This window comes from Mirounga angustirostris, unplaced genomic scaffold (assembly GCF_029215605.1).
Source record: "Mirounga angustirostris isolate CCGP_5_RB_7025 unplaced genomic scaffold, mMirAng1.0.hap1 SCAF_9, whole genome shotgun sequence".
In the NCBI taxonomy this organism is placed as follows: domain Eukaryota; kingdom Metazoa; phylum Chordata; class Mammalia; order Carnivora; family Phocidae; genus Mirounga; species Mirounga angustirostris.
The window spans coordinates 52,007,520-52,030,382 of record NW_026991717.1 but is presented as its reverse complement, the minus strand read 5'-3'; the positions used below and the strand labels follow the sequence as shown (position 1 = coordinate 52,030,382).

General features: G+C 41.1%; 1 protein-coding gene across 1 annotated transcript in view; it reads right to left on the bottom strand.

Annotated features, from left to right (window-relative positions):
- Positions 1-20,285: 20,285 nt before the first annotated feature.
- ONECUT1 (one cut homeobox 1) overlaps positions 20,286-22,863 on the bottom strand; it is a 36,304-nt gene continuing 33,726 nt past the window's right edge. Inside the window, exon 2 of the mRNA XM_045901895.2 lies at positions 20,286-21,276. Within this exon, the coding sequence (XP_045757851.1) occupies positions 20,984-21,276 (293 nt within the window). The 3' untranslated portion in view covers positions 20,286-20,983. The remainder of the gene's footprint in view (positions 21,277-22,863) is intronic.

The window sequence follows — 22,863 nt, the reverse complement described above, 5'->3', positions numbered from 1 at the left end:
AAGTCATAGGTGCACATGCTAAAAAAACCCAAAACACTCTGAGAGTACAAAAGGCTATACATTAAAATTAGTCTTCTTCCCACCTCATAGCCTCAGTCTCTGCAGTCATACTCATTAGAATCAGGCAGATGTAAGATCGGTGTCCCCCTAGAGCATCTCCCTTTGTTTCTTACCTACAGTTGTGGCTCATTGTGTTCCCCCCCAATCCCCATCTTTTTTTTTTTTTTTTCCTCCTAGCTTTCTTTAATTTATTTTTCATTTTTTAATTTTTTTTAAAGATTTTATTTATTTGACAGAGAGAGACACAGCGAGAGAGGGAACACAAGCAGGGGGAGTGGGAGAGGGAGAAGCAGGCTTCCCGCGGAGCAGGGAGCCCGATGAGGGGCTCCATCCCAGGACCCTGGGACCATGACCTGAGCCGAAGGCAGACGCCTAATGACTGAGCTATCCAGGCACCCCTAATTTATTTTCTTTAATTTAATTTATTCTGAGGGTAACTTAGCACTTGGAGATGTAGCATATCCTTCCCAGGTGCTGCTCAGTGTTCCATGATCCTAATAACAGGCCAAAGCTAACGTGTCTTAAGATGATCTGGAGGCTGGGGCACCTGGCTGGCTCATCTAGAAGAGCATGTGACTCTTGACCTCACACCTCAGGGTTGTGAGGTCAAGCACCACACTGGACATAGAGATTACTTAAATAAATAAAACTTAGGGGAAAAAAAAAGATGATCCAGAGGTTCCACATTTCTTTGAACAGAAGAAATAGCTGAGATCACTTTAAGGTGGCTTGTTTGAGGAGGACGCATGTTCATAGAACAAATTCTTTATTCCGCAAAGCATGGTAAAATATTTAGAATTTGGGGTAAATTAAGTTTTGAAACTAGGGGCTTTTGTAAACTTTGACAATGAGGTAAAACTTTAAAAGTCCCATCTTCTACTTGGATTTGCTGTTGCTACTCTTGATTTGTCACTTATGGGGTTAGGGCCAAGGGAAGGACCAGGCAGAGCAGGTGCGAAGTAGAAGACTGGGATCAGAACCAGCAGTGGGGGCAGGGTAGCGCTGAGCTTCAGAAGGTAGAAACAGACCTACCCCCCAAGGAAAAAAACAGAGGTGTTTCCCACAAAAAATTTAAATATCCTAATTTCTTTTATGGGGATTTCTTCCAAGCCATGTCAGAGCACATATTTGTGACTTATGAGATTCCAAAGGTAGAATTATAAGTAAACTCCAGTCCATATAATGAATAAGTAAGTAGGTTTTGGGTTTCGTGAGACTAAGATAAGTGTGGTCTAATTGAGCAATACTGGTTGATATGTGTGCAATACTGTATGCCATTGTCCTTCATGTCATTCAGCCTTTCTGTGAGACACTTTCTCCATTTTATAAAACATACGGAGAATTCTGGCACTTTAAAAATGTTTAACCCGAATCTCTGTTTTATTTTTATTTTTTTTATTATTATTTTTTAAAGATTTTATTTATTTATTTGACAGAGAAAGACACAGCGAGAGAGGGAACACAAACGGGGAGTGGGAGAGGGAGAAGCAGACTCCCTGCCGAGCAGGGAGCCCGATGCGGGACTCGATCCCGGGACTCCAGGATCATGACCTGAGCCGAAGGCAGTCGCTTAACTAACTGAGCCACCCAGGCGCCCCCGAATCTCTGTTTTAGATCTAACATACCAGTTATAGTAAACTTAAGGAATAGAGAAACAAGCTAAGCCCCATCTGGAAGAAGCCATCAGATGCACCCAGCCGGCAGGTATTCTACTCATCAACTGATCCCTAGTCTCCAAGGAGTCAGTAGCATGAGAAAAGGGAATGTTGTAGATTAAGAGAGTAGGGACATAAAAAACAGGTGTGATGCGTGGTCCTGCTATTGGAGCCTAGTGTACTTATTTATTTTTTTAAAGAGATTTTAAAGTAATCTCTACACCCAGCGTGCGCCTCGAACTCAAACCCGGAGAGCAAGGGTCGCATGCTCTACTGACTGAGCCAGCCAGGTGCCCCTGGGGTCCACTTTAGACGAACACTATAAAGAACATTTTTGACAATTTGAGAAATTTGAATTCTACCTGGGAATTGTATATTAGGGCATATAATTACATAATTTAATTTGGTTCAATGAGAAATTGTTATTTTGACTATAAAAAAAAGTTCTTATTTTAAAAAGATGTAGCCCGAAGTTAAAAAAACAAACTGTCATCACCCACCCCCACCAAACTTTTGACTTCTTAAAATGAAGGTTACCAGATCAGGGTAGGGTACAGGGCTGTGCTACATTTTTATTTTCCTCCTGGTCAAAACCAAGTGTCATCATTGACAATGGTGGGGGGGAAGGGGGAGGTGCGTGGGGAGGAAATTACAGCAAATCAAAATGTTTACAGCCATGCACATCTTTCTCGAGTTGCTTCTTTGTGAGCAATGAATTCTTGTATGAAGTTTTGCACCGTCAGCTGAGCGGTGCTGTGTTATGTAAAGCCCCGGGTTCTTGCATCACAGTACTTAAGCCTTCTTACCCACATCCTGTCACATTCAGCTGCAGATGTGGGAAGTGGCAGCAGGCTGCACGAAAGGTCTACCCTGGTATACTGTGGGTCAAGATGAACAGCAAAGACTCTGGGTTGGGAGGGAAGACAGATGTAAATCCAGTGGGTCCCTGGGCTGGCTGGTTTGGATTGGCCTTGTGGCTCCCACAGTTATAGCTGCCTATAAGTCCAAGAAACAGGACTTGTTAGGGTGGCAGAGCCCGGTAACTGCATAAAACTTAAACCTTTATATTCAGAGGTTCAACTCCTCTCCCTAACAATATGTTTATAATCAATATTGTATCATTAATCATCCCAATCCTCCTTGCCGTAGCCTTCCTAACACTAGTAGAACGAAAAGTACTAGGCTACATACAACTCCGAAAAGGACCCAATATCGTAGGACCCTACGGACTTCTACAACCCATCGCAGACGCTGTAAAACTATTCACCAAAGAACCCTTACGACCACTAACATCCTCCACATCCATATTCATTATAGCTCCAATTCTAGCCCTGGCCCTAGCCCTGACTATATGAATCCCCCTACCCATACCATATCCCCTCATTAACATAAACTTAGGAGTACTATTTATGCTAGCAATATCAAGCCTAGCCGTCTATTCAATTCTATGATCAGGAAGCCCCCCACCCCCAGGCTGGGCCTCTGCCAGCAACTCAGGAACAGCTCCTGGCGGGGCTCTTTAAGCTCATCTCCGTCAGTCCTACTATCGCTCAAGCCTGGCACCAGGGAGCCCTGCTGGGTCTGGCTGATTCTGAAGGCCATGTCCTTCTACACATCCGATCTCCTGCTTTGCTGAATGGGCGGGAAAGGGGAAGGGATGTCTGAGGGGGCCAGGCCGTGAGTGTTAACTGAGTACTTTAATGTTGCCGGGGAGCTCTCTGAGCAGACACCACAATGCCCATCTGTCCATTAGCAGTAGGCTATGGATTAGAAGTGGTAGAAAGGATATCTTTAAATAGATTTCTTTTTTTGTTTGTTTGGTTTCAGGCCTAGTGATTGAGGTCACTCTGGGAGAAGCTTCAGAAGTAGCAGGAAGCTCTGGTTAGAAGCTTTGGATTTTACATTTCACAACCATTATCCTCCCTCCCACTTCAATGGAGGAAAGAAAAGTTAGGTGGGTGGGGTAGTGGAACGAGGAACAAAAGTCCTCACTCTAAGAAACTCAGAATATAAAACATTACAATACACGTTTTATACGCCTGAACCGTTGGGGGGAGGGTTCAGCTGAGCACAGCTTACCTTCATCAGGGAATCCTTGGTGCGCATCACGCCAGAAATCATCCCGGATCCCTGTTACCTTTGAACCCACTCACTTGCAGATTAAAAAAAAAAAAAGGCAGGAGCTCAGACCTGGTTTCTGTTCCGTGGAAGGACTGGCCTTATCCAAAGTCTTGGCTTTATGTCCTAGCTCTGGCACTTGCTGGCTTTGGTGTTTTAAACATTTCTCCCTGGGGCTCAGCAACTCGCAAAGATGGCTGCGATCAGGGCGTCGGACCTCAGACTTTGATGGGAGCAGTTCTGGGGTGAGAAGACAGAGGAAAGGAGAGAGAGAGAACCATGTGGAGTTTCTTCGAGGTCTACAATTCCTCCCCTCCCCCCCCCAGTTGCTGATGGTCATATTTAAAAATTATTAAACTTCTTATAATATTGATAATTTATCGCTTCTTTGTAATTCATTCTTTAAAAGTTAAAAAAAATTTGCAAGTCACCCTTTGTTATTCTTTCAACAGTGTGGCATTAGCACCCTGTGGAAGCAGAGCCCAGGGCTCCTTCCTCCTTGATGCCCCAGGCTGGGGGTGGGGGCAGGGTGGGGATAGGGCGGGGTGGGTAATTTTGCCTCCAAGCCTTACATCACTGTTTACCAATTCTTTCCTCCCTGCCGCATCACTTAAGTGCCCATAAAAATGACATCTCCCTATAGTGACGGTACATCGATCGAGTAATGACATTGTTACCTTCAGCTCCTGGGTTGGGGAGGTGTCATTGTTTCACCTCTCTTTGCAATCTCAGGCTTCTTCCGGAGTTTTGTGGAAAAGAACCTGGTTAAGTCCTGCCACCTGCTGGCCAAAGTGTATATAACTAAGGAGCTGTGACAAGGAAAATGTTAAAACCTGAGGTTTGCAAGGCAATGCGCTGTGATGTCACGGGGTTGCTGCTTTTCATAGTATTTTGTTAGCAACCTATAAGGCAAAGAAGGAATCCACAACTTACCTTCAGAGAAAAATAACTTTAGAAATAGCTGTTTAAATAAAAGTTTTTAAGCTTTTTATGTTGAAATAATTTGAGATTTACAGAAAAGTTGCAAAATAGTACAGAAAGTTCCATTCACCCATTACCCAGCCTCCCTTAATTTTAACAGCCTACATAACCATAGTGCCATTATTGAAACTAGAGAATTAACATCGATGTGATACTTTTAGCTACATTACAGACCTAATTTGATTTTGAACATTTTCGCTCAAAAGTTCTTTTTCTTTCTTTTTTTTTTTTTTTTAATTTATTTATTTGACAGAGAGAGACAGCGAGAGAGGGAACACAAACAGGGGGAGTGGGAGAGGGAGAAGCAGGCTTCCCGCTGAGCAGGGAGCCCAATGTGGGACTTGATTCCAGGACCCTGGGATCATGACCTGAGCTAAAGGCAGACGCCCAACAACTGAGCCACCCAGGCGCCCCTCCAATGTTCTTTTTCTTGTCCAGGATCCAATTCAGGAGCTCATGTTGTCACATCTTTTTAGCTTCCTCCGATAGTGACAGGTCCCCTTGACCTTAACACTTTTGAAGAGTACTGGGCAGTTATGTTGTATAACGTCCCTCAGTTTGTCTGACACTTTCTTATGATTAGGTCGAAGAAATGTTTTTGTCAGCCCATCATATAAGGGGGATACATGATGTTGATATGACTTACGAACAGTGATGCTAACTTTTTTTTAAAGAAGTACAACCTTTTTTTTTTTTTAAGTAATCTCTACACCCAACTTGGGGCTCAAGCTCATGATCCCAAGATCAAGAGTCACATGTTCTGGGGCTCCTGGGTGGCTCAGTTGGTTAAGTGCCTGTCTTCGGTGCGGGTCATGATCCCAGGGTCCTGGGAGCCCCACATCAGGCTCCCTGCTCAGTGGGGAGTCTGCTTCTCTCTCTCCCTCTGCCTGCCACTCCCCCTGCGCATGCTCTCTCTCTCTCTCTGACAAATAAATAAATAAAATCTTAAAAAAAAAAAAAAAGAGTCATATGTTCTGCTGCTTGAGTCAGCCAACCCCCCCCCCCCCATGATGCCAACTTTGACTTCTTACTATAGGAAGGGTCTGTCAGGTTTCTCTGATGTAGAGTTACTACTTTCCTTTTTTAAGTTGATGGGTATCTTGTGGCAAAATACTTTGAGATTTTGCACATGTCCTCTTTACCATACTGTCACCTACTGATACTAGCTTTCATCAATGGTTGTCACTTGCAGCGATTATTACTGTAATGTTTGCCTAGTGGGGACTATTTCCATCATTCCTACATTTTGAAATTGGAATTCTACTGTAAGGAAGGGCTGTCCCTCCTCCCTTCTTTCCTCCCTCTCTCTCTTTCTTTCTGCCTATTGGTATGTACTCATGGATATTTATTTTATTCTATGGGTTAGAATCCAATGCTCTCATTTTTTATTTTCTTGTTCATATGATCCAAGCTTAGGCCTTTGGGAGCATTTTTAAGTCTGCTCTGGTGCTCTTCGACATGTACCATCAGTTTTTAAATAACAACATTATTGAGACAATTCACCTGCCATAAAATTTATGTTTTTAAAGTGTACAATCCCATGGTTTTTAGTTTATTCATAAGATTGTGCAACCATCACCACTATCTAATCCTAGAACATTTCCATCACTCCCAAAAGGAATGTCAGACCTATTAGCAGTCACTCCCCATTTCTCTTTCCCTCAGCCCCTGGCGACACTAATACCTACTTTTCTTTTTTCTATGGACTTGCCTATTCTGGACATTTTATATAGATGGAATTGAAGCGGAGCAGACACCCGAAAATGTATCACTTTGGCATGTGGATTATTTGATTATTTTGAGCTGAAGTCAATCAAGACACTGCAGACTCAAGAAAACTTTTACCTCCCTTAACTACCGAAGAGAATTCAGATCAGGGGCCTGGCCCAGAAAGGGAGCTATTACCACAGATTTTTTATCTGAAAGACTTATCCTTATGGCAGGTAAACATCCGATTACCGAACATCTGCTCTGTGAATTACCCTCCTCTCCTTGGAAGCCCCAGGTCCATATCCCTTTCCTTTGCTCATACTGGAATACAAGCCTCCACTACCCCACTTGCCCTTGAGTCTCTTACCTTTGGGGCTCCTCCTTACATACGAAATTAAATTTGCTTTTCTCCTGTTAATCTGTTTTATGTCAATTTATTTATTTATTATTTTTTTAAAGATCCCCTTTATTTATTTGACAGAGAGAGACACAGCGAGAGAGGGAACACAAGTGGGGGAGAGGGAGAAGCAGGCTTCCTGCTAAGCAGGGAGCCCGATGCAGGTCTCAATCCCAGGATCCTGGGATCATGCCCCGAGCCAAAGGCAGATGCTTAACGACTGAGCCACCCAGGCGCCCCTGTTCTATGTCCAATTTAATCATTAGACCAGTCAAAGAACTTAGAAGAGGAGAAGGGATACATTTTCTGCCCCTACAGAATCATACAGTATGTGGCCTTTTGTGTTTGGCTTCTTTCACTTAGCGTCATGTTTTTGAGGTTCCTCCAACTTGTAGCAGGTATCAGTTCCTCATTCCTTTTTATAGTTGAATAACAGTGCATTCTATAGACATACCTCATTTTGTTTATCCAATGAACACTTAGCTTGTTTCCATTTGTTGGCTATTATGATTAAGGCTGCTATGAACATTTGTGTATAGGTTTTTGTGTGAACATGTTTTCAGTTCTTTTGGTTATGTACCTACAGGTGGAATTGTTACATCAAATGGTAACTCTATGACTAACTTTTTGAGGAACTACCAAATTGTTTTCTAAAGTAGCTGCACCTGTTTACATTCCCACTAGTGACATGTGAGGGGTCCAATTTCTCTATAACCTCACCAATACTTGTTACTGTCTTTTTTTTTTAAAAAGATTTTATTTATTTATTTGAGAGAGAGAGTGAGAGAGAGAAAGAGCACAAGAGGGGGGAGTGGGAGAGGGAGAAGCAGACTCCCTGCTGAGCAGGGAGCCCGATGCAGGACTCGATCCCGGGACTCCAGGATCATGACCTGAGCCGAAGGCAGTTGCTTAACCAACTGAGCCACCCAGGCGCCCACTTGTTATTGTCTTTATCATAGCCATCCTAGTGGGTATAAAGGAATATTTCCTTGTGCTTTTGATTCTCATTTCCTTAATGACTAATGATGTTGAGCATCTTTTCACATAGCCCATGCCTTGGTCTGATTGAAGGAGACTTTATGTAAAGAAATAGCCTCCCCAGCCACCTCCTTCTGGTGGGCATAGCTGTATATGGCTGCCCTAGATGCTATGGAACTGAGAACAGATGGGGCAATCCTTGAGTCGGGCATAAACTGCGGAGGCAATCAAATGTTTGTATAGAAGGCACCTGGCATATAAGGTAGAATTGCAGTTAAGGAAACAAAAAATCCTTTCTTATGATTGGATGGCTCCCAGGTTGGTCTTAGCTCTTCTCAGAGGATGATAATGTACTGATAACCAAGTTTTCTGGGTGCCTCGAATGTTCTGGGCATATGGCAGGATATCCTCTGAGCCAGCTGGTTGACTGGGCTTAGCTGGGTTATTACTAGGTGGACCAAGGACACATTTAAGGTACCAGCAGTGTAGGGGCACCCAAAATGTGAGAATAAATTTTGGGAAGATTATGATGTTTGATCTATTAAGAAAAGCATTAAAGTAGTTATCATGGGGGCGCCTGGGTGGCTCAGTTGGTTAAGCGACTGCCTTCGGCTCAGGTCATGATCCTGGAGTCCGTGGATCGAGTCCCGCATTGGGCTTCCTGCTCGGCAGGGAGTCTGCTTCTCCCTTTGACCCTCCCCTCTCTCATGTGCTCTCTCTCATTCTCTCTCTCTCAAATAAATAAATAAAATCTTTTTAAAAAAAAAGTAGTTATCATGGGAAAAATAGAGAATCTGTCTAACTTCCTTCCATGTACTTTAGGTTTAATATTGTCTTGAGTTTGAATCCTACATCGGGGGCATTGTGGGGAGGAGGTGGGTGAAAGGAGGTACATCATAATCTTTTCAGTGCTTAGTGCCTCTAAAGATCCAGCCCTATCTGTGGGTTTATCAGAATGTGTTCTAGTGGGAAGAGCCTCTGAGTCTTAATCCCTGATTTTACAAAAGAGGAAGCTAAAGCTCAGAGAAGTTAAATCCTTGCTGTATAACGTATGGTCTGTGGACCAGCATCACAGCATTGCCTGGAATCTCAGGTCTCACCTTAGACTTATTGAATCTAAATATGCATTTTAACAAGAACTCTAAGTGATCTGTGTATAAAGTAGTCTGAGAAGCACTTGGTTGAGAGACTTATTGAGAGTCATAGAGACAGCAAAGCCAAAAGTGGGACCTGACTTTTACCTACTGTGTATTTATGTTTTTGATGTCACAATTTACTTCTTTTTATATTGTGTATTCATTAATAAATTATTGTAGCTATACTTATTTTTAATACATTTGCCCTTTAACCTTTATACTAGAGTTAAGTGATTAACACACCACTGTATGGCAGTATTAACACATTCTGAATTTGAATATATACTTACCTTCACCAATGTGCTGTATATTTTCATGTTTTCATGTCACTAATTAGTGCCCTTTCATTCCAGCTTGAAGAACTCCTTTCAGCATTTCTTGTAAGGCAGGTCTAGTGATGATGTCCCTCAGCTTTTGTTTGTCTGGGAAAGTTTTTATCTATCATTTCTGAAGGACAACTTTGCTGGACAGAGTATTATTGGTTGGCAGATTTTTTTCTTTTCTTTTTTTTTTCTTTTTAAGATTTTGTTTATTTATTTGACAGAGAGAGACACAGCGAGAGAGGGAACACAAGCAGGGGGAGTGGGAGAGGGAGAAGCAGGCTCCCCACCAAGCAGGGAGCCCAACACAGGGCTTAATCCCAGGACCCTGGGATCATGACCTGAGCCAAAGGCAGACGCTTAACGACTGAGCCACCCAGGCGCCCTGGCAGATTTTTTTCCTTCAGCACTTTGAATATAACACCTCATTCTCTCCTGACCTGTAAGGTCTCTGCTGAGAAATCTGCTGATAGCCTTATGGGGTTTCCCTTGTATGTTACTTCTTTTCTCTTGCTGCTTTTAAGTTTCTCTCTTTGTCTTTGATTTTTCGTAGTTTTTATTTTATTGTGTCTTGGAGATCTCCTTAAGCTGAGTTCATATGGGGATCTATGAGCTTCATCAACTTGGATGTCTAAATCTCTTTCCAGATTTGGGAAATTCTCAGCCATTTTTTTCTTTAAATAAGCTTTCTGTCCCTTCTTCCCCTCTTCTCCTTCTGGAACTCCAATAATTTCCAGATTGTTTCTTTTGATGGTATCCTACAGATCACATAATCTTTCCTCATTCTTTTTTCTTTGTTTTCACTGGATAATTTCAAAAGTTCCTGTCTTCTAACACACAGATTTTTTCTTCTGTCTGATCCATTCTGCTGTTGATGGTCTCTATTGCATTTTTCATTTCATTCATTATATTCAGCTTCAGAATTTCTGTGTGGTTCTTTTTTTAGGGTCTCCATTTCTTTGTTAAACTTCTCATTTTGTTCATGTATTATTTTCCTGATTACACTGAATTGTAATGTTTTCTTATAGCTTCCTAAAAACAGCTATTTAAAATTCTTTCTTGGGTAAATTGCAGATCTCCATGTCTTTGGAGTAGGTTACTGGAGGATTATTGTGATCCTTTGATGATGTCATGTTTCCCTGAATTTTCTTCTCCCTTCAAGTCTTGTATTGCTGTCTTCAGATTTGAAGTTGCAGTACCCCCTCCAGTCTTTACTGAATAACTGTGGGAGAGAAAAACCTTCCCTAAGCCCTGCTAGGGATTCTGAGGTTTTCTCAGACCTTCTATGGATATACCTGCTTCATGCTTCTTGCTTCCTCATATGGCAGCATCCTTAGGGTCTATGCCCTCTCTTGATCCATCAGCATACCAGGCTGAGTGCTGACAGACTCCCTTTTGCTTTCCCAAGGGTGGTGCTAAAACTCAAGTTTGTGGTCTCTCCCTGAACCAGAGATTTGGGCTGGTGCAGGCCTTCTGTGAGGGCTCACTAGCCATCTGCCAAAGCTCTCTCTCACCTCTACTGGGGGCACACATAGGAAACTGGCCATAGGGTGTGTGTGCGAATGGGGGTAGGTGAGACTCGAGGGGTCTGGGGGTGCCTGTGGCCAGTTTTGGGGGGTCTCTGGGTGACGCATTCCCCAGTAGATCATGGGTGAGCTTCTTGATGGAGTCCATGACATGGTTATTAGGATCTGTGTCTCTTTAGTGCCCTCTGAGAGTCCTATTTGTCACTATCCCAGCCACTTCCTGTCCCCCAGTTGTGAGCGCACAATTCACTACTCTAGATGGGGTAAGAAAGAAATGGGCTTCTTTGCCAATACAGAAGCTGGGTGCTCACTCACATGCTTTCACTTTCCACTGTGGGAGAAATCATGAGCTAAGAAGGTCTCTTGTGGGGGAAGGGTAATGTAGGTAAAGTCAAACTGTTCCTCTTACCCAAATTCATATATATATATATATATATATATATATATATATATATATATATATATATTTTTTTTTTTTTTTTTTAGCTCCAGTGGTGTTCTGGAACCTCTGCTGGACTCCTGGACTTACACGGGAGATTTCTTGTTCATGGGTAATTGTCTAAGATAGTGTTCTCCAGGGGCTCCTGGACCCTGGGCAAGAGGTGCTAAGGTCAGTTCCTGGTCCATTGCAGGGTCCACAGCTGGAACTGAAGTCTGTATGCTTAGTGCCCTGTATGGGTTGGCAAGACTTCTCCTGAGCCCCTTGGCATATGGTGCTGGATCTCAGACATGGCTCCCAGGAAGGCATTTGTGATCTTGGATGGATATCAAATTGTTGTTGATGGGGGGATATGAGCAAGAAACATCTTGTTTGGCCAATTTACTGATGTCATTCCCTGGGTGTCAGTTTTCTTTTTCTTTTTTTTTTTTAAAGATCTTATTTATTTATTTGAGAGAGAGAGAATGAGAGAGAGCAAGCACATGAGAGGGGGGAGGGTCAGAGGGAGAAGCAGACTCCCCGCCGAGCAGGAGTCCGATGCGGGACTCGATCCCGAGACTCCAGGATCATGACCTGAGCCGAAGGCAGTCGCTTAACCAACTGAGCCACCCAGGCGCCCTCCCTGGGTGTCAGTTTTCAACAGCTATTTTCTTAGACTACTGGCTAAGAAAAGATACCATATTCTATGACTGAAATTCTTGTTGTTTTGGAGAGTTGGCTTTTGAGACCTAACCATCTTCCCCTCAAAATGAAAAATCTTAAAGAAGAAACCAAAGACAAAAATACTCTCGCTTAATGTTTTCTAAGGAATTGGCTGATGTAATAAACACTGTGTGGTCCTGACCATGGCAACTTAACTAAAATTCAAGCAGAGGGACATCAGTGACCTCGTTGTGGAAATACAAAAAACTTTGGAAAGAATTGAAACCAATTACATTTTTTAGATATTTATTTGCCACCTGCACTCAGTATGTATGCTATTTTCAATACTTTAATGAAATAAAAGAGAAATACTGACTCCATCTGGAAGGCTTCCAGTTTCCTTCTGGCTTCCCTTCCCCTGGGCTTCATTTACAAGGTCTTCTGCAGGTACTCTTAGTCCCTCTAGGTTCTCCCTGTGGAGCTTTCCAAATCTACCCAAACTAGCTCCACTCTGCCAAAGACTCTTAATAGTTGAAGCCTTCAGGAGACAGTATTTGGGATGCCTCTAAGGAGTCTCTTCCTTTTTGTCAGGGTCAAAGCCCACTTGCCATTCAAAAACTTCTTCTAGACAGGTGGTTTTTTTTTTTTTTTTTTTTTTTTTCCCCTTTCTGGTGTCCTGGTACTTAGACATTAAAGTGGATATCTCTTCAGGGTCAACCCTGGACCACTTGGCAAAGCCCTATTCACATTATATTCTACATCTTTGTTGCATAGCTCCTACCTTTAGAGAACATAAAGTAATTGTGAGAATATGCCAAGAAAACAGTCCTGCTCTTATTATTGAAAAAATGGAAAACCTAACTTAGAAATTAGGTTTTTTTAACTAGAAAAATCTGCATTTTAAGATGTTCACCAATAATAAGAATAACTAAGATTTATTAAGGATTTGACATATGCCAGACACTATACTAAACTACTTACTTCTAATTCCTAATCCTCACAGCAACCCTGTAATGTAGATACTTATCCCCATTTTACAGATGATGAAACTGAGATTTAGGAAAGTTAAATCATTAAAGTTTAAGAATGTGCCCAAGGTCATAAGTCTAGTAATCAGCACAGCAGAAATTCCAAAACTAGTTTCCCTTTTCCCTGAACCAGGCCTCTTGATCAATTACTACACTCTATTAAAGAAAAGAAGATCCTAATTTCTAAGTCCTCCCCTAGCTCCTGAGTGACACACACACACACACACACACACACACACAGTATTTTACTGGTGAGGACTTTTAAAGGCCATTCTCTCTAATAACAATTTTTATTTCTTCTTAAAGTCAATCAGGTTAATATAAATGGCTAATATCTACAAATAGAATGTCCCACTTTCATTTAAAAACAGCCTCTTGGGGCACCTGGCTGGCTTAGTCAGTGGAGCATGTGACTCTTGATCTTGGGGTTGTAAGTTTGGGCCCCACAATGGGTGTAGAGATTACTTAAAAATAAAATCTTTAAAAAAAAAAATAGCCTCCTATTCCACTGGAGAATACCATTTTCTTTTTTTCTCTTGTAATGAATCCTTCTTTAAACCATGACACTGACTTGAGTTCTCAAACATGTCACCCTCTTAGCTTCATCCTTCCTCCAAAGAAAATCCATGAGATATTTGCTGAGAATTACAGAAAATAAAAACAAAAGAAGGCAAGAATTGTCTAAATTTAAAGTGCTGGAAAATCCAACATTTTATTTTACTACATTTTGGTGACTACATAAATGCTGAAACATTTTAACACTGAAAAGCATGATGGCATCATCACTTGCTTTTTTTTCTTTTTTTCTTTTTTGCTTAGCAAACACAGCAGATGATATTGCACGGCATAAAGTGAGAACAGTAGCGAAGCTTAAAAAAAAAATGAAAGAAACCTTAATGCGTACAAGAGATACTCATAAACAAACCAGAATAATGCCTAACGCATTACACTTTTTGTTGCTACACACAAAAGTACAGAAGAAGCATTGGACAGAGAGAAAGAGAGAGAGACAAAATATTAGCGAACAACCATAACTGGGTACAATAATCATTTAGTCTGAAATGTAGATGCAACGTAGAAACTACCACTGCTTTCTAATTGACAAAGAAAATGACAGCAACATTTGTCTTTTATCAAAAATCTTCTAAGCCCCTCATGGTTAGGTTTTTAAATTAATTAATTATTTAATTCTGTATTTACTTTTTTTTTTTCATTGTTAAGGAAGAACTCCCTCTGCTCTTGGAAGATTTTCTACTCTACTGATCTTTTTAAAACTTAATTTTTAATTTTTTTTTTTACCTGATGATTGTCTTAGGCACCCTCCTTACATAATAAACCATCAAGCTAACTTGAACAGGGAAACTGAGTCACACTCAAACAATAGCTAAGGTCAAAGGTATACTGAAAATAGAAGGGGGGAAGGGACAGGTCTAAGTGAGTGACAGATGGGCCACCTTCTGAAGGGACAAGAAACACAGGGAGATATGAAGACAACTACCGAAGCAAGTGGAAGACAATGTTTTAAATTTTATTTTGTTAAAAAATACTTGTCACTTGGTTCAGATGGCAAATCTAAAATGAGCCCACAATGATTATGTAATAAATGCAGAACATACCACAAAAAAGAAAAAAAAAATCAAAACTAACACAGAAACAGAAAATATGACCTTGTGAATACAACTCTGTTCAGCGTTTCATTGCTGATGGTAAAAGTCTACTTCCTCAACCATTTTCCTGGGCTTTCTGCAACTCACTGCTCAGCATTTGTATTAAAAACAAATAATTAGTCAATGCTTACCAATGATCCTGCAACTCAGAGGAGATTTATTGCCCTATTAACATACATACGGAGTATAAAAATGTTTCTAAGAAAATGGAACATTTGACCCAAAGTCTAAGCCCTCCCTTTCTTTCCCCACCCCTAAGACCCCTGCAGAAGAAAATAAGATAAAATTCTTGTACTGAGAGGAAAAATATTTACATCTATGGATTTATGCCACGGAGTTGAAGCAACTTATTTCAGCCACATAAAACAAAGCAGTGGGCACCGGCGCTTCTGAGGATGCCACTAGTCGGCTGAGAATTGTGTGTGTGTGTTGACCTAAAGCAGGTCAGGTATCTGAACAGCCTCAATTATGGGGGCCTGGGGCAGGGCCCATCTCTGGTGTGGACAAGAAAAGTAGTGGGAAGACGAAGAGTGATAAGAGACCAACTCTAATAGGGCTGGGGACATTCACTCGAGACTCTTGCCATTTTGGTGGGTGGGGGGAGTGGGGGTAGGGGGAGTGGGGAGGAATTGTAGGTGGCAGATTACAAGAAACAGATGTGGAGAGGAAAGTGTACCTGTGAAGCATTTTCCTTGATAACTGGGGCCGAGCAATCAAGTGTTGCTTCTTCTGTGGGTTGGCCAGCCAGGCAGGAGCTGGCTCAGCTGCCTCTCAGCCTTGACTTTCTGTTAGGGCATGAAGCTATTATACTTCCCTCAGCTCTGCAAGAGGAACTGCCCCTTTGCCCTGCGCCTTGCCTTGAAGCAGTTCAGAAACTTGGTGAAACTGAAGAGGATTTCCAAATTCAAGTTAGCTTGCCTCTTTGAGTTTTTTTTTTGTTTTTTTCTTTTACACTCTTCACTTCTCATACCCGTGTGAATGGTTTAAAAAAAAGTAGCAAAGTATCTCACAAATGCCGGTGCTTTGAAACATGAAACAACTCTTAAATTCTTTGGAATTTCAGGTCTAACCTGCAAAATAATCTTTTCTAAAAAAAAAAAATAATAATAATAAATTAAAGGAAGAACACAAACAAATGCCTTTCTCCTTTCTAAGTGACAAAAAGGACTACCTCGAAACACTCATTTTGGCATGTACAAGTTTTTTGAGGGGGGAACCTGGCAGTGTTCACAACACACATTGAAGTGCCTGCTAAGAAAAAGCTAAAGATACACCCTGCAGTTAAGAGAAGCTCTTGCCTTCAGCTTATCTTAGCATCAAGAACAAAAAGATTGTAACGTAAAGCTTTGGCCATTTCAATTCTACTATATACACTGTAAAAACTACACAGTCATAAATTAAAGCAGTGATTAAATAAGCTCATATAAAATGTAATTAAATTAAAAAATCACAGCACATTATAGAGAAAAATAGGAACCAGTTTCACAAAAAAGAGATTATATATATATATATTTTTTTACCCTGTGGAAACAAATTTACTACGAAACACAAAAACTTCATAAGTAACCATCAAAATGAGAATCATTTCTTATTCCATTCTTGCATTTTTACACAACCCTTAACCCACCTGGGGAACATTTCCAGAAATTAAGTCTTCCTTGAGCAACAGAGCAGTTCTGCCAAGAAAATAAACCCCAAACCGAAGGGGGGGGGGCGGGGGACATCCCAAACATACAAACTACAAAATAAATAAGAATTATAAAGTTTTTTTTAAAAGTAACCTTAACAATTATCAAACTAGTAAGTTCTGCCTTATCACATAGACTCTCTATACAACATAACCCTAAAACTTTATTACTATGAGGTATTTGGAGGAATTGGTAAAAGTGATGCACGGCCTGCCTGGTGAAGGGACTCGGTGAAGTGGGAGAACCTCGAGAGGGAACGAGGAGGAGGAGCTTTGGTTTATCAGCAAGAAATTGGGGGGAAGAAGTCATCCTTTGGTATCAAAGAAAGTTTCATTGCATGGTTGCACGGAAAAAGCACCACGGTGAATAATTATTCCTTTTTTTTTTTTTTCATTAGTGGCCTTTCTAAGAGGCTGAGGTATTCAAAGAGTATAAGGTGAGAGGTCAACAGCGGTTTAACACTTTGGTTCAAGCAAGGCACTCGTCCTAGGAGTTTACAAAGTTTGCAACATGTTTGCCTAGAGATTTACAAGTAGAACTAGCAGTAGTAAGAGTAGTATTTCCTAATGTTGTTATCATTTCGTATCATTATTATTAAGAATGAAGACAAGTTTACACACTGAGTGAAGAGTGAGGGGGGGAGGTGGGGGAGGGAAAAGGGTGGAGTTCCCTCTGCAGACCAAGGCCGTGCATGAAAATATCTTTGGTATTCTTTGGTATCATCAATGTGATTAAAATCACCAATGGAAATCGAGTGAGGTAGCGTCTTTGGTTCACACTATAAATAGTAGATTTTTACACTTTTTTTTCTTTTTTTCTTTTTTTTTCCTTTTTTTCTTTTTTTTTTTTTAACACATGGAAGTAGCTATTTCTTACCTTCTGCTTCTTTGTCCTTACTATTTAGGAAATAGTTACCAAATGTACTGTAAAGCTAACCACACCACAAGAATAATCCAGAAGGCCAATCGCATCTCAAAATGGCCTCTGGTGTTTGAATGCACCCTAAACAACTAGATAGGAAAGGGAGAAGTGCTTTCTCTTTGTTTGCTAAATGCATAGTTTTCATCCTTTATGTACAAAGAAGGGAGGACCTTTCTTAGGGAAAATGCCTTTATAGCTCATGTGAAAATGTCCTAGGACTCTTTGGTATAGCAAAGTTTGCATTTAACCTGCAAAGACGGATCATTCACCTGGGGTAGCAATGCAAGTGGCATGAGTCCAAAAGTAGCGTAGTACTTTTACTTTTTTCCCGGAAAAGTAATTATGCTTTTTGGGGGGCAGAGTGAGTGACATGTTCAGTTGGAATGTCTGAATTTCTCCACATTCTCTTTGGGTTTGGGGATCTAGGCCAGCTGCATCCAGGGACTGGATACTTAGTTCCTGACACCCAGAATTCATGTACCTGAACACTCACTGAAATCTGGGCTTTTGGAGTGTCCAGACTTCACATCTCCCACTCTCTCTCTTTGCCCCCTTTCAGGGAAGCTTATAGTCACGAGAGGACCTGAATGATTTATGGTCAAAAACAGTCTAACTTCCATTCTACCAACTCCCCCCCCCAAAACATGTTATGTGAAGTGCAGTGTTGGAATAAACAAATGTACAAATGAAAGAGTGAGATATCTTTTTAGGTGAATTTTGCAAAAGGATTGAGAAATAATGGGTGAGCAACTGGCACGTGATCTGCTCCACTGAATGTGGTAGGTTAAGAAACCTGAGCCATAAATTAATGCTACATGCCACATTAGAAGCAATAATCAGTCATATATGACGTAACGAGTGTATTGCTCGTGAGAAGCTGAGTTTGTCCATTATGACTTCTAAAAAGCAAAGGTTGTGAGTATGCTTGAACAGTCTAGTAAAAAAATTGCTTTTCAGGCTCTGATTTGTGCATCTGTTTATGAGAAAATATATCTCTAGGCCCTGAAATTGTGTAATGGGTGCAAATTCAATGCTGGTATGAAAATTATCTTTGGTGTTAGCAAACAGGATCACTGGATTATTTTTCAAAAAACCATTATGATGGGAATATTAGAAATGTAGTAATTTTCTTTGAGACTGTGTCTACATAGTACTAAAATAATTGGTCAAAAATGTAAAATGCAATTGGATTAATCTGAAGGAGTAATATAGCAAAAACAAAGCAAAAAACCACGGTGTTTGAATTCAACTTTTGTTTTCCCTGGGGTGCTGAATTTGGTAAGACTGTGTGTAGACACAGCTTGAGTTTCCCTGCATTTAAAATTCTCATGTTTTAAATAAATAAGGCTTTCCTCCCTCCTAAATTATAAATATATAGCTGTACTCCTGGCCCCCTCCATTCTGGAGAGAGAGAAAAAGTTAATCCGTTTTTTTCCTTTTGGTTTATGTCATCGACAAGATTATGTGTTAAGCAAATCTCTAGGGGTGGCCATTGAAATGGTCTCTTTTAATAGCTGAATTGTAATTGTGCCATGTTTGGAAGGGAAAATTTTAAGCTGGAATTTGGTGTGAGATTAAAAAAAAATACTAAGACAAAATGTGTCAAGGCAAATGCGCTATTTCATTAAAGGAGAAGCATGTGTTGGCTTGCTTTTCTCATTCTACAGCAGATGTGAAGGAGACCCAGACAGCTTGTTGGTTTAGCTTCATCTCTCCAGGTGTCTATCTCTTCTAGACTTAGACAAGACGCTCAGACCTTAGGGAGTTAGGTTTTTGTGTCAAGATAGTTCAAATTTTTTTTTCTTTAGCATTTTAATGAATCTCAATCAACAACTTATTGTAGGTATAACATTTCATTTTATATTTCTAATTAGGTGTGGTAATTAACCAAGAGCACCCAATTCTTTACCTAATAGTACAAAAGGTATTCACTTTTATGAGTTACAATTCAATGGAATTCAGAGAGAATTTTTCTGGGAAGCAAGTGACTCACTTGGGTACTACTAGCACAACTGTGTTAGCTTTTTTCTTCCCCCTTGATATCTCCAGCTGTGGTTAAGTGATTTGGAAAAATAGAAATTGAAAATTTTGTCTTTGGAAGCTCAGGTCTAGGGTTTTATCTGTCCCTTTCAGAGAGTGGACTCTATGTCATAAAATTTCCAGCTTAATGCAGTAGCAAGAAAGAATGTAGTACACTTTGGAGGCTATGCTTAGTGAAATAAATAGCTTCATGCCTATAGAACCCAAAGTCTTGTCCTTGACTAGAACTCTGGTGTTTTCTATACTATTCCACCATTTCTCAGTTGCATCTGCTATTTCTATTGATATTCAAGTCATACAATATCTGAGATTGGCAATAAAGTCAATTCGACTACAAATACTGGATAGTTCATTTTAATAATAATGTTGGTCTGCTCACTTTGTGTTTTTGCAAAGTATTTTTAAAAAGGTATTTGGTGTCAAATGCATAAAGCAACTTTAAGTCAAATTAACCTAAGTATGATATCCTTTATTCAGTGGTCTTTCACTAAAAAAGCATTACTTAGAACAAATTTTCTAGTTTAATTACTTGCTCTGTTAAACTTAGTTTTCTAATTTACAAATGGGGTCCTACTTTGGAAGAATCCCCAGGTTTTCTCAGCTATGAACAGATCATGTCCATATGTCTACTTAAGTATCATTTATGGATCCCGAAAGGGAGTGTGCCATCTGGATGTACGTGTCCACTACACTGATCTCTCTGTTATGATATTAATTGCTTCCCTGAAGCTACATTCTTTCTTGCCAGTTCTGAAAACTAATATTTCAAATGCGTCAAGAGTCATAAATAATAGTCATGATTCTATGTGGCATGTGTATTACAGCTAGATCAGTTCATACGTATAACTTTACATAGTATCTTGTGTAAAAATAGCTTTGGTTATTAAAATCATTGCAATAAAATACCTGCACTATAATATTAAGCGTGTTCTTTGGTACCTAGGTGATTTTTTTTTTAAATGGATGAACTCTTGTTTCATTTCTTAAAAAATATCTGAACATTCCTTAACAAACAAAGAGAATGCACTGGTTTAGGTGTCATTCAAATTTTCTTTGCTGGGTTTGAATCTGCATTTAGGTTGCCGGCCTGGCAGGTTCAAACGCTAGGCTAGACGAGCGAAATCACACTCCTATCCAGTGAAATCAGACAACCCCCCACTATGTTGGTTGTACCCCTAGAGCACAACCTTTCCTGAAGACCAGCCCTGCCTAAGTCCCTAACCACTGGTGGTGTGTGCGTGTGTGTGTGTGTGTGTGTGTATGCACTCACGTACCCACACACAGTACTGAGACACCATACACCTTCGCGGCATGGTGGAACAGATGAGAAAGTCTGATCTTAAGAGAGGTCCACTCAATGGCTCGAAATCACGATGCTCCAAACCACAAAACAGCCAAGCACAGCAAGAACGATCATGGATGGAAGGTGTGAGATCCAGTGGTGCTTTCCCGCTCATAATTTTTCTTGCCAAGTCGTTGCCCCGCTGAAGTGTGTGTCTCCTAACAAAGTCAGAATGCAGGTGAGCGAAGTCTTTGGTTTCTTTGGACTATAAATAACGCTTTTTTTTTTCTTCAAATATTTCTAAGTATAAACCTGCTATCTTGAGGTCCTGGTCTTTTAAAAATTTTTTTTTTATTTAAAGCTTTTCCACCGAGGTTTAGTTCGTGGTTATTCCTTCATGCTTTGGTACAAGTGCTTGATGAAGAAGATGAGTTGCCTGAATTGGAGCTGCCCTCGTCCTGCCACTTGTCCAGACTCCTCCTCCTCGCGTTCATGAAGAAATTGCTGACGGTGCTCAACTCCAACCCCAGCTGCTGGGAAATAGTGATTTGCAATTCTTTGGACGGGCGCTTGTTTTCCTTGAATATTGCATGTAGAGTTCGACGCTGGACATCTGTGAAGACCAACCTGGGCTTTTTGGGTGTGTTGCCTCTATCCTTGCCATGTTCTTGTTCTTTCCTTTTGCATGCTGCAAAAAACAAAAAACAAAAAACAAACAAACAAAAAAACCACAGCAGATGTTAGAACAAACTGCCCAGGAGATTTGACAGTAGGAAGGCAGAGCCAATAACATTTGTTTGCCATTCCTCACAGGCCACTTTGTGGCTGCTGAGCTCTACTTTTAGGACCATGGTGGGCTGGGAGGGAAGTGTGATACAGGATGGAGAATTTGGAGGAGGTGGGGTTCTGTGAGTCCTGGGTGTGGGTCCTGGCTTTGTAAGCATCTGCTCTTTGTCCGTGGTGAGTGGTAAACCAGTGAACTCCACCTTGGCCTCAGATACCTCATCGGCAGAACATAGGGTTCTGGCAAAACAAACTTGTTGCTTGAATTTTTATATCACCGTCTGCAAAATGGATATAAGAATAACAGTCCACCTGGGTGGTTCAGTTGGTTATGCGTCTGCCTTCGGCTCAGGTCATGATCCCAGGGTCCTGGGACTGAGTCCCACATAGGCTCCTTGCTCAGCAGGGAGACTGCGTTTCTCCCTCGGCCTGCCGCTCCCCCCGCTTGTGCTCCCTCTCTCTCTCTGACAAAAAAAGAAAAAAGAAAAAAAAAGAATACCTACCGTGCTGGATTGTGGTAAGGATTTATGGAATAGTATATGCAACAGTTTATGTTAACTGAAATGCTTTATGAATGCAAAGTCTTATCACCTAGAAGGGGCTGTACCCCTCAAAGGTTTTACAGTGTGCCCCTGGTAGAATACTAAGAGCCTAAGAGAGTCTGAAAACAATATAAAAAGGACTTGTATTTGTTATCCTTCTGATCTCTTTTGTTTCCCAGACAACTTCGTATGTAAAAAAACTGTAGTTAGCATGCTACCTTACCCATCAAACAGTCTTCCACTGATTATTCAGCGGAACCAGGACTCTTGGAGGTGTGAAGCCTACTTCCTTGCCATTGGGGCTAAACCTGTTGCGTGAGGCACATTCCCCTTGGGGGTCTCTCTGTGCCTCCTGTTTGCTCTCCATGAAAGTTTTCCCTTTGGAGTGCCCCTCTTCCCCTACCTTAGCTCCCACACAGAAGGCCCATTCCCTGCTCATGTCTTTTGGTCCTGTATCATGTATCATGCTTCTTGGCTGCTAGAACTATTCTGGTGTATCATCCCATTGGGGATGGCCCTTGGGTCCCCAGGGTTTGGTGTTGGATAAGTGTTTCTCCTCATCTCGGGTGCCATACTTCCTCTTTGTAGACTAATATGGCTCACCAGCTTCCACCTGCCAAGGAGGCACTAAGGGCTGCATTGCTAACAGCACCCTTCACCCACTCCTAATTTCCACCACCAATCAATCCCTACAGCCATCCCCAGATAACCATACAATCCATATAAAAATGATGCTCGGGGCAACTGGGTGGTTCAGTTGGTTAAGCGTCTGCCTTTGTCTCAGGTCATGGTCCCAGGGTCCTGGGATCAAGCCCTGCATCGGGCTCCCTGCTCAGCAGGAAACCTGCTTCTCCCTCCCCCACTCCCCCTGCTTGTGTTCCCTCTCTCGCTGTCTCTCTCTCTGTCAAATAAGTAAATAAAATCTTTTTAAAAAATGATGCTCTGGTTAT